Consider the following 15,176-nt stretch of genomic DNA (forward strand, 5'->3'; position numbering starts at 1 on the left):
ACGGGTTTTTGAAACATGAATGCCATAATGTCAGTAGATGGTTGGCACTTTTGTTCTTCTCCTCAAAACACAAACCAAACTAGAACTCGTGTACTCGCTAGCTCAAACCCTTTGCAGGCGAATGAACCCGCTTTCTGACTCGAGACAATGATGTTGATAGCTCGAGATCTCGGTTGCGACTCGGAACCGTGGAAGTGATGACTCGAGAATGAGATTGCGACTCGAGACCTATTGTAGAGATAATTCAGCGAGTCGAGACCTTGAGAGCGGTTGCGAGTCGGAACCGAGGTTACGACTCGAGACTCAAAAGTTGACGAGTCGAGACTGTGGAGATGGAGAACTCGAAACCGCAACACGGAAGCGATGTTGCGACTCGAGACCTTCTTGATTGATGACTCGAGACCTTGAAACTGTGGAAGATGTATGGAGGTTACAACTGATGATTGTAAGTAATTTGGAGCTCTGCTTGAACGATGAATGAGGAGTCGAAACCGGATGCTGGATGTGAGTCGAGACAACTGTTAGACAACTCGAGACCAGTGGGAGTTTGATTGCTACTCGAGACCTTTGATGTTGGAATGATCGTTGAAGGTGGAACGGTGGAGTCGAGAAATCAAGAAGATATATTTTTCAAATTTTGGAAATTCTTTAAGATTAACAAAAAATTTCGAGATATCAGGAAACCAAATCCTTTTGAAATTTTATCTAGATTTTGAACCATTAACACATTTCCAGACAAATCGAAAAGCAATATATGATGATTTTTAATAAAAAATCGATGAATATTATGAATAAAGCAAAGAACACCGAACCTAAAATAATGAAAAACTTGAATATTTGATATCACACCGAGCCTAGAAACAGGTTCTAATGGCTCTGATACCAATTGTAAGTCCCGTAAACCGGATCTTTCAATGATATGAAACCTAATCTTGTGAGAGTGCGGAAACCAAACACAAGATGATTCAAGATAAACCGAAAAATATGAAAACGAAGAACACACCGAAGTCACTTTTAACTCACACACGTTTCGATTACTTGAACAAGAAAAAACGTCTGGTATGAGTACACCACTACAAATCGCCTCCCCTTTTCTGATTCTCTAGAATTGTGTAACTAGGAGGTTCAAACCTAAAAACAAGTTAAAAACTTGTTTATATAGTAACTCAAGCCGAATTCGCTACATGGGCTCCCCTTGGGCCTGCTTGGCCCACATGGCCTAAAGCTTGGCCCAAGTGACCTAAAAAGGTCCAAAACCTAATATAACTAACCCGGTAAAGCCCAGTTCGTAACCATAACCCGTTGTGTTAATTTGATGCGTCAGTCTCACACTTTAGGGCCTAACATATATATTAATAACACAACTAAATGAACAGTACAGATACTGTTATCAAATTTACCAAACCGGATACATTTTCGGTACCGATTTGGTACCGACTTTTGACATTTTCGGTAACGATTCGGTACCGACTTTTGACATTTTCGGTACCGGTTTTTACTCTGAAATACTGGTATTGTACCGTTTCCGTACCATGTATATACCGGTACCGGTACACAACTTCTTTTGTTTTCTTTTTAGTCTTTTTCTGTAATGAATGAATTTTAACATGTCAATTTAACTTGGATATTTAAATTATTGATGAGCAAATGGTATCAAATCCTGTAATCAAACCGGTATCGTATCGGTACCAAATTTTGCTATACCAAATCATTTTCGGTACCAATTTAGTACCCACCTTATGGGGTTTTTAGAATCGTTAATTTCAGTTCGACACCGGTCTAGCACCATACCCGTATTTACTTATTTTTACCATCAAATACTATACCGTACAGTACTCAGCATTTTGGGCGCTGGTACCTAATTTTGATTATTTTCGGGATCGGTACTTTCGGTGCCATTACCGGTACCGAGCTCATCCATATTTTAATGTGTTAGTAACGTCATAACTGAACTGAAAACAACCAAATTTCCAACATGTAGAATGTGTGGGTCCTACTATTATATATTAGATTTTTTAAAATCGTTTTTAGGACGGAGTAACTATCGTTACTACATCATTTTTATCTATGTTTTGATATTTGGTATCTGCTTGTTGTTGTCGGCACGCGTTTTGCAGACATTGGATCCCCGCCGCAACGCGGGTCGGAAAATCAACTAGTTGGCATAAAAGGTAAATGCCACTAAAGGTCTACGTTAGTCAAACAACTATGGCATACGCAAAGTGCCACTAAAAACAAAAATTAGTGGCACAAAAGCTAAATGTCATTAGAAGTGTGTGTCACTAAATGACATTTTTTCGCAGTGAGGGTAACTCTTTTTAGTGTCTTGGAGTTAATGGGACTGGTGATTAAACTCTTAACTAAAACTAGTTATAACAGTTTGCAGTCATGTACTAGTATTTTTATGTTTTTGGTTAATGAAAGTATATCATTTTGATATTAACATTTGAACCGTACTAAACCTTTTCTTGTACTATTAAACTAATAAACTTATCACGCAATTGGACACTACACCAATAATGTATTTACCAGAGGACCACTTCAACTTGTAATATAAAATGTAGCCATGCTGGAGACTTAAAGCAATCAACTTCATTTGGATTTTGACTTTTTGCGTTATCTTGAGACCTTCAGTGGCATCCAAATCCATGTCTTCTCCATCTTCATCTTCCTCAACACCAAAACGATCATGGAAACATGACGTATTCTTAAGCTTCAGAGGTGAAGACACTCGTAACAATTTTGTGGATCATCTTTATAATGCTCTTGTTCAGAAAGGCATACATGTATTCAAAGATGACAAGATGCTCCCTCTGGGGAAACCGATCTCTACAGAACTTTTGCAAGCTATCGAAGATTCCAGGTTTGCGGTTGTTATTCTCTCAAAAAACTATGCCAACTCTTCGTGGTGTTTGGATGAGCTGGTAAAAATTATGGAATGCCAGGATCAGAAGGTGTTACCAGTGTTCTACCATGTAAATCCATCTGATGTTCAATGGCAGAAAAGAGACTATGGAAAGGCGTTTTTGCAACACGAGGAGAAGTTTGTGGGAGTGATGGATAAAGTCAACAACTGGAGGAAAGCTTTAGCTGCAACTGCTAATATACCTGGCTGGCATATCACGGCCGACAGCGGGTAAGTACTTATATCCGTTCATAGATGACAAAGTGTTTATTGGTGATTGACGGTTGAGTGTATTAATTGAGTAAATTCTAAATGGTTTTGAGTTCATATTCTTGATTTGACTGTGCATGTTTTGCTTGCATTAGCCAAATGTTTAGGATCATCAAGTTGAGTTAGTGGGTCCTAATATAGTCATTAGTGTTAGATTTATTAAACCTTGTTATGTTTTTATATGTATTTAATCGGATTTATAAGTAGATAAGTTATGTATGATATGCACTCGAAATATAGATGATAAGTTTATGTATTGGTGGGTTTGATAAGCGGGTGTTTAATTCGAATAACTACCGGAGGCAGTTACCCGCCAAATTCAACCGCCAAAACTCCATCTATTTATTCATGTTTACCGGCAACCATGTCGGATATCAAGACATTCTCATTTTCAGTAAGAATTGTCCTTTAACCCTTTGCACTTATTCATCCATACCTTTTCATCATGCATATCCAATTCGGATCACTTGCATATGATAACACAAATACAACATTCAATCCCACTGCACGAATCCATTCCGCTGCAAATGCGTCTTCTGATCCCCAACAATTAGTTGGTAGTCAGCTAAATTTGTTTATAGTCTCAAGATTTTAATTAACTTGCTCACATGGGTCTTTATATACAGAGGTGAATCTGCATTTATCGACAAGATTGTTAACGAGATCTTACCCAGTATACAACCTAGTGGTATGGATGGTAATCTTGTCGGTATAGAGTCTCGTGTGGATGCATTAAAATCATTACTGAGTTTGGAAGCAACACATGAGGCGCGCATGATAGGGATATCTGGAATGGGAGGGATCGGAAAGACGACTATTGCTCGAACTTTGTTTAGAAAAATTGTATATCTGTTTGACGGTAGTAGTTTCGTTGACAATGTTCGAAAAAACAGTTCCACTACAAAAGGTATATGTCTGTTACAAGAGATTATTCTTAAAGATGTTCTAGTACTGCAGCAAGGGTTGACAATTAATAATCCTGAAGATGGAGCCAAGATGATACAACTAAGATTTAGGAATAAAAGGGTTCTTCTTGTCCTTGATGATGTGGATTCTTTCGAGCAAATAGAGTACCTAGCTGGGACACGCAAATGGTTCGGTCCAGGAAGTAGAATCATTATAACCACTAGAGATGAGCATCTGTTATCATTTGCCGATTGCACATATAAGCCGGCACTTTTACTTATGGATCAAGCTGTTGAGCTTTTCAGTAGGCATGCTTTTCGAAAGAATAGCCCTCCAGACGAGTTCAAGGACCTTTCAAATCGTGCAATAGGTTTTACTGGCCGTCTTCCTCTAGCCTTGAAAGTTTTAGGCTCTTTCTTTCGTAGAAAAAATATAACAAGTATGTGGGAAAGTGACTTAGCTAGTCTAGCCAAAACACCAAATCTGGAGATCACCAAGACATTGAGGTTTAGTTTTGATCATTTACATGTGCTCGAAAAAAGGATACTCCTGGACATTGCATGTTTTTTCAAGGGAAAAGAAGTAAAATACGTGACTAGATTACTTGATAGCTTTGATTTTCACGCGGTGATAGGGATCGAGGCTCTTATCGAGAAATGCCTAATAACCATTTCATATGGAAAGATAGACATGCATGACCTCATACAGGAAATGGGTCAAAAAATAGCGTGTGAGAGTTACCCGAATAGCAGGATATGGAAACTGGAAGAAATCCGTGATTTTATCAAGAAAAACGAGGTAGTAAACCCATCCCTTTGTAAAAGCTGATATATTGAAGCAAAAAAAGTTTGAAGAATTAGTACAAATGTACAATTTATCTTTTTTGTTCCAGGAACTAAAAGTGGTTGAAGCGATAGTAGAGTCCTTTCATGACGAGAAGCTGGATTTTAGTTCTGATATTTTTAAACCCATGACGAATCTTCGCCTACTTGATGTTTACCATCATTTCACTTCTTGTGAACCTACCTTTCTTCCTGATGAGTTACGATGGCTTTGTTGGTTTCAATATCCATTTCCTTCTCTACCACTAGCAAACATGCATAAGCTTACGGGTTTGAAATTACACTATGGAAGAACTGAGCATTTATGGGCGGGGCAAATGGTAAGTTTGTGATTAGCCACAGATTTTTATTAGTATTAATTTCTGGAGTAACTCTGATTGTAATCTGTTTATTTCTGTTCTTGAAATCAGGTTATGCCAAACTTAAAATTTATCAACTTCTACGATTTGTCATTTCTGAAAAGTTTTCCAGACGTCTCAGGGGCCCCGAACATAGAGAGGTTAGTTTTGTCAAGTTGTAGGAACTTGGAGGAGGTTCACGAGTCTCTCGGATCTCATGGGAAGCTTGTTAGCTTAGACATGAGTAATTGTTGGAATCTCAGGATTCTGCCATCCAAATTGGAGATGGAATCGTTAGAGATTCTAATTCTCATCAACTGCCATAGCCTTGAAGGCTGCCCAGAATTCTCTCCATGTATGGCTAAACTATCACATATAGATCTTTTTGCTTGTTACGGGATAAAGGAACTATCATCATCGATTAGACATCTTTCCAATCTAAGATTTTTGAATCTTGAAGCATGTAAAAGTCTTGCTATGATTCCAAATTCTATATATGAGTTAAGGCATCTCAGGAGGCTTTGTCTTCATGACTGCTGCGGATTGCAGAAATTGCCAGAGGAGTTTGGAAGCATGGACAAATTAGAAGAGCTTCAACTTGGATCGGGCGACTACTTTAGTCCCTTTGAAGGGCAGCTGGTAGAGACCATTAATTTTCATGTGTTGACAAGTTTAAGCTCCTTGAGAAAACTTGATCTAGCTTGGAGACAAATAGGGGAAGAAGACTTCCCGAAAGACCTTCATGGATTATCGTCCTTGGAAGAATTAAATATAAGCCATAATTCAAAATTAACTCGGTTACCTGCAAGCATCTCCCATCTTTCTTGTCTTCAACACCTAGAGTTGGATGAGTGTAGCAGACTTCAAAGTTTGCATGCACTTCCATCAGGAGTACAAGTACTGAAGGCAAGCCGTTGCAGGTCACTAGAAAAGATAGAAGATTTATCAAATGCTCATGAGCACTTGTATATGATATGGCTCCTTGATTGCCAGAAACTCCTACCCAACCAAGAGAGTAGAAGATACCTTGACATGATGTCGAACAAAGCTTTCCTTAAGGTGGCTTCTTAATTTGTATCTCACTTAGTTTTAAAACAAAGTAAAGGATCGAAATGATATGCACCCGGAGACTGAAAATACATATCGCAAATCTGAAGTCTTGGCTGATTCTCTATATGCATATCTCTGATCTTTTACAGTTGTTCTAAGTTGCATAAGTAACGATTTATGTTTGCTTTTTGTTTTAAATACAGAAATGGGCTGCTCTAGATCATGGTTTAAGTATTGCTATTCCTGGAAGCAAGATTCCAAGCTGGTTTAAAGAACAACATGGGAACAAAATAGCACTGAAGTTGGATCCAAAGTGGCAATCCCAAATAATGGGGTTTGCAATATGTGGTGTGTTTAAACAGCCCACGGACCATCCTTATCACAGAATCGAACTCAGATATGAAAGGGATGCAATGTGTGATCCTAAACTGCAGCCAGGTGATTGTACTAATGCTCCTACAACATATGATAATGAAAATGTGTGGATTGGCTACATACCATTCAGTTGCTTTGTGCAAATGCATGATGGCAAACATCTTCAGCATGATGATTGGTCTAGTATCACTGAAGGCAATCTCATCGTGACCGTAGGATTAAGCTATCATAAAGCGGTACGATGTGGGGCATATGTTGTGTACAAAGATGACATAGAATCAATTCATCAAAGGAACCCGCATATATCTTATTATTGGAATTGGGACTTTGTTCATCAATCTCATAATACTGTATTGTCTTGTGAGCCCGTAAAAGAGGAATGTATAGTATATGATTAAGGTATAAGACATTGTGGAATCACTTAGTCTAATTTTGTGTTCAGTATGATCTCTATATGGCATGGTTAGTGACATTGTTACTAGTATATTATGTGATATTCTTTCAACCGGACTTGCAAGCTCTAGTAGATAATAATATTTCCATCATTGTTGTCTAATGTTTATGCAAATTCAATTTTTTTTTCATTATTCATCTTTCTTAATTCTTATAGGCCTCCTAACGTGTGCACATTTCTTCGATGTCCAGACTCCAGGGTAAAAGAGGTAACAAACTCATCATTTACTCAGAATGAAATGTTAGGGGGCGTTAGGTTCGCAGGAATTCAGGAATTTAAGAGAATTGGAATTTGAATTCCATCTCTCAAGATGTTTGGTTCACAGAATTTGATGGAATTGGAATCCCAATTTCAAGGTTGACAATGGAATTGGAATTAGACATGAATTCTTTCAAATTCCTTTAACTAAAGGAATTCAAGATCATTCCTATATGTGAAGGAATTAAAGTAATTCATTGGAATCTTTGACCGTTTCGACCGGCACCGTTTCAACCAGTACAGTTTCGACTCATACTGGTTTCGATAGGAACCGTTTCGACCCGTACCGTTTCAACGCGAAGAGTTTCGACTTGTGCCGTTTCGACGCGAACGGTTTCGACTCGTTCCGTTTCGACGCGAACGGTTTCAACTGGTACCATTTCGACGCGAACGGTTTCGACCCGTAGCGTTTCGGCGCCAACGGTTTTGACCCGTACCATTTCGAATCGAACCGTTTCAACGTGAACCGTTTCGACCCGTACTGTTTCCAATCGAACCGTTTTGACGCGTGCCGTTTCGACGGAACCGTTTCGACCCGTACCGTTTTGACGTGAACGATTGACCTGCACCGTTTCGACCCGTACCATTTTGAATCGAACTGTTTCGACGCGAACCGTTTTGCCGCGAACCGTTTCGACGCAAACCGCTTCAACCCATACTGTTTCGAATCGAACCGCTTCGACGCAAACCATTTCGACTCGTACCGTTTCGAATCGAACTGGTGGTTGTGGTTGCCGTGGTGATGGATTCCAATTCATTTGACAACCAAACACAACAAAAATGGAATTGAGATTCCAATTCCAACAATTTCCAATTCCAATTGGAATGTTTAAATTCCAAATCCAATTCCTTCAAATTCTAATTCCTACACAAATTCCAATTCTAACTCCAAATCATTCCGCGAACCAAACGCCCCCTTAGGTTATTACATTTGAAACTACACACACACACATATATATATATATACACACACACACACAACTCTCACAGCTAACCCCTCAAGGGCGGAGCTATAGGAGGGTCAAGCACCCTCTGGCCGGCGAGATTTTCACTTGATCAAGGTAGGCAAGGGAGAAATGTTTCTGATGCTTGAGCTTTAAATATTCGTTTATAGAGTAGTTAAAGTGAAAGCGAAATGAAAATTAGTGAAGATTTGAGAATAGGCATGTACTATTCTCACACCCCTATTTTCTTATTTTCACATCCCTAGCTGTATATGGGCCGTATAACATTATACAGCCCGTATAGAATGTTGTTGAACATGAAATAGATGTAGTGGAATGTTTTTTTTTGTTTTACATGTATACGGGCCGTATAACATTATACGAGCCTTATACAATTGTATACGAGCAATATAATGTTATACGACCTAATGTGTTTATTTTGTGAGGTTTTATCAGGTTTTTTGGGTTTTTAACAAATGTATACGGGCCGTATAATGTTATACGACCCGTATATTAATTTTTTTGTGTGAAACCGAACAACCGTTTAATAAGTTTTAGTAATTGTTTAGATAATGTTTGCCGTATTATTTAGATATATCGGATTATGTTACGAATTTGTAATTAAACACACTAATAACGTTGAAAAATTTTCCACTTTATTATGTGAAACCTCTACATTACAATAGTATTTGCCGTATTATTTTTTATGTATATCGGATAAGCAAAATATGTGCATATGATAAAAAATACGATAACAATTATTAAACAAACACTATAAAATGTAAACATAAGATTAATATTTACAATTTTTACATCTAAAATAACAAAAGATAAATATTTACAATGTTTTAAATGTAAAACAACAAAACCAAAATACAATAAGCAACTACAAAATTTTTATTTCTGATTTTTATTAACAATTATGCATATTCAATAAAATTCTGAAAAATTTTATATAAACTTATAAAAATATATGCAATTCAGGAAAATTATTTTAAGAATTTATTAAACTTATTTATTAATTTTAATAAATTTGCTTTAAAATTGTATTTAACCGATAAATTGGCGATTACAATGATCCGAATTTTAAAAATTCCCAAAAATTTACAGAAGCATCCCAATATGTGCAGAAACTTCCTGGTAAAATTTCAGATTTTTCCTAATTTTCTAAACTCCGTTTTCAGTTACCGAAACTTTGCGATAATGCGATTTTAAAAACCATGTGTAAACTCAACCAATGAACCCCGAATTTTTCCATGATGTTTCCCATGTCAAACCCAACATCTCTGCAAATTTAGTGATTTATCGAATTCGTTTGCTATTTTTCGTGAATTAACGCCATCAAATACGATAAAATTCCTTGAAAATTCTCAAAAAAATTCTAAAAATTACCAAATTTTACACGAGTCTTATTTTCATCATATATGATTAGCGTGTAAATTTTCCTAATTTGTAAGTGTCACACCCTGATATTTCCACATATTACCGGTGGGCCCGGAGGGGAGTATGGTGACGTAGTTGATATCATCATAGTCAACTAGTTTAATACCCGTCCGGTGGACGGGTATATTACTGGTATAATAAAAACCATTATTCGTTGTATTCTAAACAAAAGACTATTTGTTTAAAAACTCATACACCAAAGGTGAGTAATTTGTACAATATCCCCTCTCACTGTCATCACTTAGCATACTCTACTCATACCATCCGATCTAATATTTTACTGCAACCAAACCAAAAATAATGTCATCTTTGAGAGCTTACAACAAAATAGTAAGAAAGCAAAAGCACAAACCTCATGCATGTACACTCCAGAGCTTTTGTGGCTTCCTCTTGTGTTTCAAACTGAACAAACGCAAAGTTGCACCTGATGTGAACGTGGAGAACATTTCCAACATGACTAAGTTGATCATACCTGAAGAAGACGAAATCAATAAAGCAAGATCATGTATTGGAAGGGTCGTGCGAGAGCTTGATTTGTGTTTGTATCAATTATCAACACGCAGTAGGAATCAAAAATGGTTTAAGAGAGAGAACGAAGAGGGGTTGGCTCCGTAGAGAGAGAAACACATTTGGTTTGGGGGAAGAATAAAGGTTTGTGACCCCAAAACGCTAGAAATAACCTATTATTTACCAAACTGAACTGAACGTGGGAGGTGAGTGGCAGCGTTCGGGTGAGAGCACCACCAAGGTTTGTAGGAGGTTGTGAAAATCATGGACAAAATAATGAGCAAAACCACCAGCTGAGAAACTGCCCTGAACCGCCATGGGAGCAGTTATTTTTGTGAGTTTAAACGACTCAGATTTCATCTAAGCATGATCCGCGTGGAGATGGACTTGGAAGGGAGTTACACTTAATGGCTTAATACATATATAATGACTCATTAATTAAGAAAATAAAGGTGGATAGCTACATAATGAGGCCTGAAAACACTACTTAAGCGCATACACACATACAAAAAAAAAAAAAAAAACCCTCAGCTAACCAAGAGCATATAAGCATTTAGCATCCTCGTAATTTTAAGCCTCAACTTCTTTTTGCAGAATATAGTATGCGCACCATTTATCATAACTCAACATAGCTTGAGATAAAATACTGCTAAAAAATACCTGGCTTGCAGCTATATAACTGACTTTATGCCCTGAACAAATAATTAGTTGATTATGTAGTCTTTATCGTCTCATTTTAGACATGATTCATAGACAAAACTGTATAATAAGCATTAAAGTATACACCTTTCCATGGCAAGCCTCTGTTCAGTTTTTGGTAGAAGATAGTTCCTCCTATCAAAACAACATTGAAACCATTAAAACATAGAACCAATGATAAAATTTGTGAATCTATAATATTTGTGATCTACATACCATAAGATTTAGGGTTAAAGCAACTTACAGTTCTGTAGAATACTTGTTATCTTCATTCAGCCTTATACAAGCATATTTCTATTCCCATAAGAGTGTATTTCACAGCCTTATATGGCTATATAACAACCCCTATACAACGAAAATATTCCAGCCCGTATGGGTATAATTCCCGGCCATGTACGACTGTTTTTCACAGCCATTTGTAGTTGTATTTCTCAGCTTTATGTGACTGTATAATAGCCCCTGAACAACCCCAAATACCCGGAACCCACCGGGCAGTATGACCCATGGTCTCATACCCACGCGTCTGGTAACCACACTTGTGAAGCGCCCTAAAACAAACATAGTTGCAACAAAACATTAAGAGCTGCATGACATAACTTTTGTGAAAAGAAAGTTAAAACGTGTCACATACCATACCAAATTGGAAGTTGGTGACATAAGTCCCCATAGCTTGTTTACTCATGGCCGACTGATATGTATTATGTTGGGATTGTTCATATAGAACATAATAAATTTAGTCATCCAACAAAATAAATGTCATTGTGCAAAATAAAGTATACTTTCAAATTAAAATAGTTACCTGATTGTGGCCAGGAAATGGTGTAATAAAGGCACAACCTCACAAACACTGGTCATCCAGCAAAATAAAAAATACTTTCAAATTAAAATAGTTACCTGATTAATGATGGATGAATATCACAAGCTGTATAAGATAACAATTGGAAATTAATCAACCATTTATTATCTTAAACATATAAAACATCTTCATAATAGTTGAAAATTAGTCAGCCGGATAAAAAAACCATGCATAACAAACTCCTAAATTAAAACTGAGGATTGCCATTTATAATCTTTAAACAGAGTGAACCCAGTTTCATGATAGTTGTGATTAAGAAACCAATTGCTTGAGCCCTTGTCATCTTCCTGAAAAGGCAATACAAAATAATACTGTAGAATATTATGGTTCAAAGTGATTTCTCATACATTGAAACAATCCATATATACAAGTTTACAATCCTATCAATTAGGAAAGAGATAAACATAAGGATCCTATCTATATTTACAATATAATCTATTACACCCCCGCAGTCTCAGCAGGAGGAGGTCGAATGTTGAGACTGGAGCGAAAATCGTCAAACAGAACGCGAGGTAGGCCTTTGGTAAAGATGTCAGCGATCTGAAGACGAGTGGGAGTATGTAGAATCCGTATTGTACCTCGTTGAACATGCTCTCGAACGAAGTGAATATCAATCTCAATGTGTTTAGTGCGTTGATGTTGAACAGGATTGCTGGACAGGTAGATCGCACTAATGTTATCACAATATACTAAGGTGGCTGCCGAGACGGGCCGACGTAACTCAAGAAGAAGGTTACGAATCCAACAGATTTCAGCAACTACATTGGCAACCGCACGATATTCTGCTTCAGCACTGGAGCGAGAAATAGTCGACTGTCGCTTGGAGGACCAGGATAAAAGATTTTGACCCATGTAAACACAATATCCTGAAGTCGACCGTCGGGTATCCAGGCACCCAGCCCAGTCTGCATCGGTATAAGCCCGGAGTGAGATTTCGGCACAAGGAGAGAGGGTAAGACCATGAGAAGCAGTGACGCGAATGTAGCGAATAATGCGTTTTAACGCGTTCCAGTGATCCGAGCTGGGGTTGTGCATGTGAATGCTGATTTGCTGAACCGCATAACTGATGTCGGGTCTGGTGAACGTAAGGTACTGAAGTGCCCCAGCAAGGCTACGATATAAGGTGGGGTTTTCAAATGGAACACTGGATGTAGCCCCAAGCTTTGGTTTCGTATCAACTGGAGTGGCTACAGGATTGCATGTGTCCATACCCGCGCGGTTGACAATGTCAAGAGCATAAGACTGTTGTGAAAGAAACAGTTGCTTACCAGTGCGAGTGACCGTAATACCCAAGAAATAGCTGAGAGGTCCAAGATCTTTCATGGCAAATTCAGCCGCAAGGCTGCCCATAAGTTTCATACGAAGAGGATCCGATGAAGTAGTGAGTATAATATCATCGACGTAAATCAACAAGTACGCAACGTCACCCCCGTGATGATATGTAAAAAGAGAGTTATCACAACGACTCTGTAGAAAGCCCATGGATGTGACATAATCCGTAAAGCGTTGGTACCACGCCCTCGGAGCTTGCTTAAGGCCATAAAGAGATTTCTTGAGACGGCAAACATGATCAGGATAGTCACGATGTCGAAACCCCATGGGTTGGTACATATACACAGTCTCAGTGAGGTTCCCATGTAGAAACGCATTGGTGACATCCAATTGATGAATAGTCCAAGACTGTGATAATGCCAAAGTCAAAACTGTCCGAATAGTAGCCGGTTTAACAACCGGGCTAAATGTCTCTCCACAATCAATACCGACTTCCTGATTTCGCCCATCACACACAAGTCGTGCCTTGTACCTTTCTAACGAACCATCGGATCTGTATTTGTGGCGGAAAAGCCACATGCTCCGAATAATATGCATATCTGAATGTCTCAGGACAAGTTCCCAAGTCTTGTTTTTAATTAAGGCATTAAATTCGTTTTGCATGGTGTTAAACCATTCCGGGTTGGACAGAGCAACTTTGGGGTTGGTGGGAATAGGGACAATGGTTGAGGTGGAAAGGTTAAAGATTTGTTTTGGTTTGGAGATACCGGACATGGCACGAGTTTGAATAGTGCGAGTCGGTGGGGGTGGTGGGGGTATTGGGATGGGGCTGGTAAATAGGGGAGAAGGTGGATGGGGGGCCGGTGAAGTTGTGTCGGTTGGGCTGGGGTTTTGATGGGGGGCCGATGAAGTGGTGTCGGTTGGGCTGGGGGTTTCGGTTGGGCTGGGGAAAAGGTAAGTTGGGCTGACGAGTGGCGAGGGGGAGTGATTTGGGAGCTGGGCCGAGGTAGAGGGAGGGGTGGATGGCTGGGCCGAGGGAGAAGAGGGTGCAGTGGGCTCAGTGGGTTGGGCCAGTGGGGCGGCAGTGGGTATTAAGGGAGAGGGAGGTAGAAATGGTGAGGTGTGGGTCGGATGTGGATGGTTAGTGGGCTGAGGGGAATTGGTGGGCTGTGGGGAGGGACGGTTGGGCTCAGGTGTGGGCTGGGATATAAGGGGATGGGGATAGTTGGTGTCATCAAGAAACTGATATGTGTGAGGAGTGTGTTTGTTGGTTTTGGCAAAGGGAAATATGGTTTCATCGAAAAGGACATGACGATTAATCGTGATGGTGCGGGATTTGAGGTCAAAGCATTTGTAACCGCGGTGGTTGGACGGGTACCCAAGAAAAACACATGGGTAGGAACGGTATGCCAGTTTGTGAATGGTGGTGTTCGGAATGAGAGGGTAACATATGCACCCGAACACACGGAGATGGTCATAGGATGGCATGCAATGATATAGGCGTTGAGTTGGTGTTTGAAATTTATGAATTTTAGTAGGTATAATATTTAAAAGAGAAAAATGTCTGGATAGTCCCTGTGGTTTCGCCTTTTTTCACCTATAGTCCCCAACTTTCTAAAACTACCTGAATAGTCCCCAAGTTTCCAATTTTTGTTCCCGGATAGTCCCTGACGTGGATGGAGGTTACTTTTCTCAGTTAAGTTAGTGTAAAATGACTATAATGCCCTTACTATTTAATTAGTAACTAAAAGTTTCAAAAAATATAATTAATATTTAAAATTTATGTGGGACCCACCATACCCACTTTATCTTCCACCACCACCACCACCACCACCACCACCACCACCACCACCACCACCACCACCACCACCACCACCACCACCACCAAGATCTCCATATGCATCACAGGCACCTTCATTCACACACAATTCCACACAATTCCAGTTGCAATTCTTGTCGGAGAGAGAGTCGTTGTTCTGCATTTTGTCGAGTTAACAAGATCACGAGAAGTAACTGAATTTAAAAGTTCATGAAATGGAATATTGATTGGACCAAAG

The 15,176-nt window shown here is 39.0% G+C and overlaps 1 protein-coding gene across 1 annotated transcript; it reads left to right on the forward strand.

Annotated features, from left to right (window-relative positions):
* The first annotated feature begins 870 nt into the window (after nucleotides 1-870).
* LOC110933062 (TMV resistance protein N) lies at nucleotides 871-7,205 on the forward strand. The gene is made up of 6 exons (XM_035974257.1): nucleotides 871-888; nucleotides 2,565-3,136; nucleotides 3,802-4,879; nucleotides 4,974-5,243; nucleotides 5,334-6,320; nucleotides 6,515-7,205. Exons 1-6 carry the CDS (start codon nucleotides 871-873, stop codon nucleotides 7,082-7,084), a joined length of 3,495 nt encoding a protein of 1,164 aa, XP_035830150.1. The 3' UTR covers nucleotides 7,085-7,205.
* The last annotated feature ends 7,971 nt before the right edge of the window (nucleotides 7,206-15,176 follow it).

Source organism: Helianthus annuus, chromosome 6 (genome assembly GCF_002127325.2).
Source record: "Helianthus annuus cultivar XRQ/B chromosome 6, HanXRQr2.0-SUNRISE, whole genome shotgun sequence".
Classification (NCBI taxonomy): domain Eukaryota; kingdom Viridiplantae; phylum Streptophyta; class Magnoliopsida; order Asterales; family Asteraceae; genus Helianthus; species Helianthus annuus.

Coding starts and splice junctions, on each gene's coding strand:
- LOC110933062 (XM_035974257.1), top strand. Junction 3,137..3,801: donor CATATCACGGCCGACAGCGG/GTAAGTACTTAT, acceptor CTTTATATACAG/AGGTGAATCTGCATTTATCG. Junction 5,244..5,333: donor ATTTATGGGCGGGGCAAATG/GTAAGTTTGTGA, acceptor TCTTGAAATCAG/GTTATGCCAAACTTAAAATT.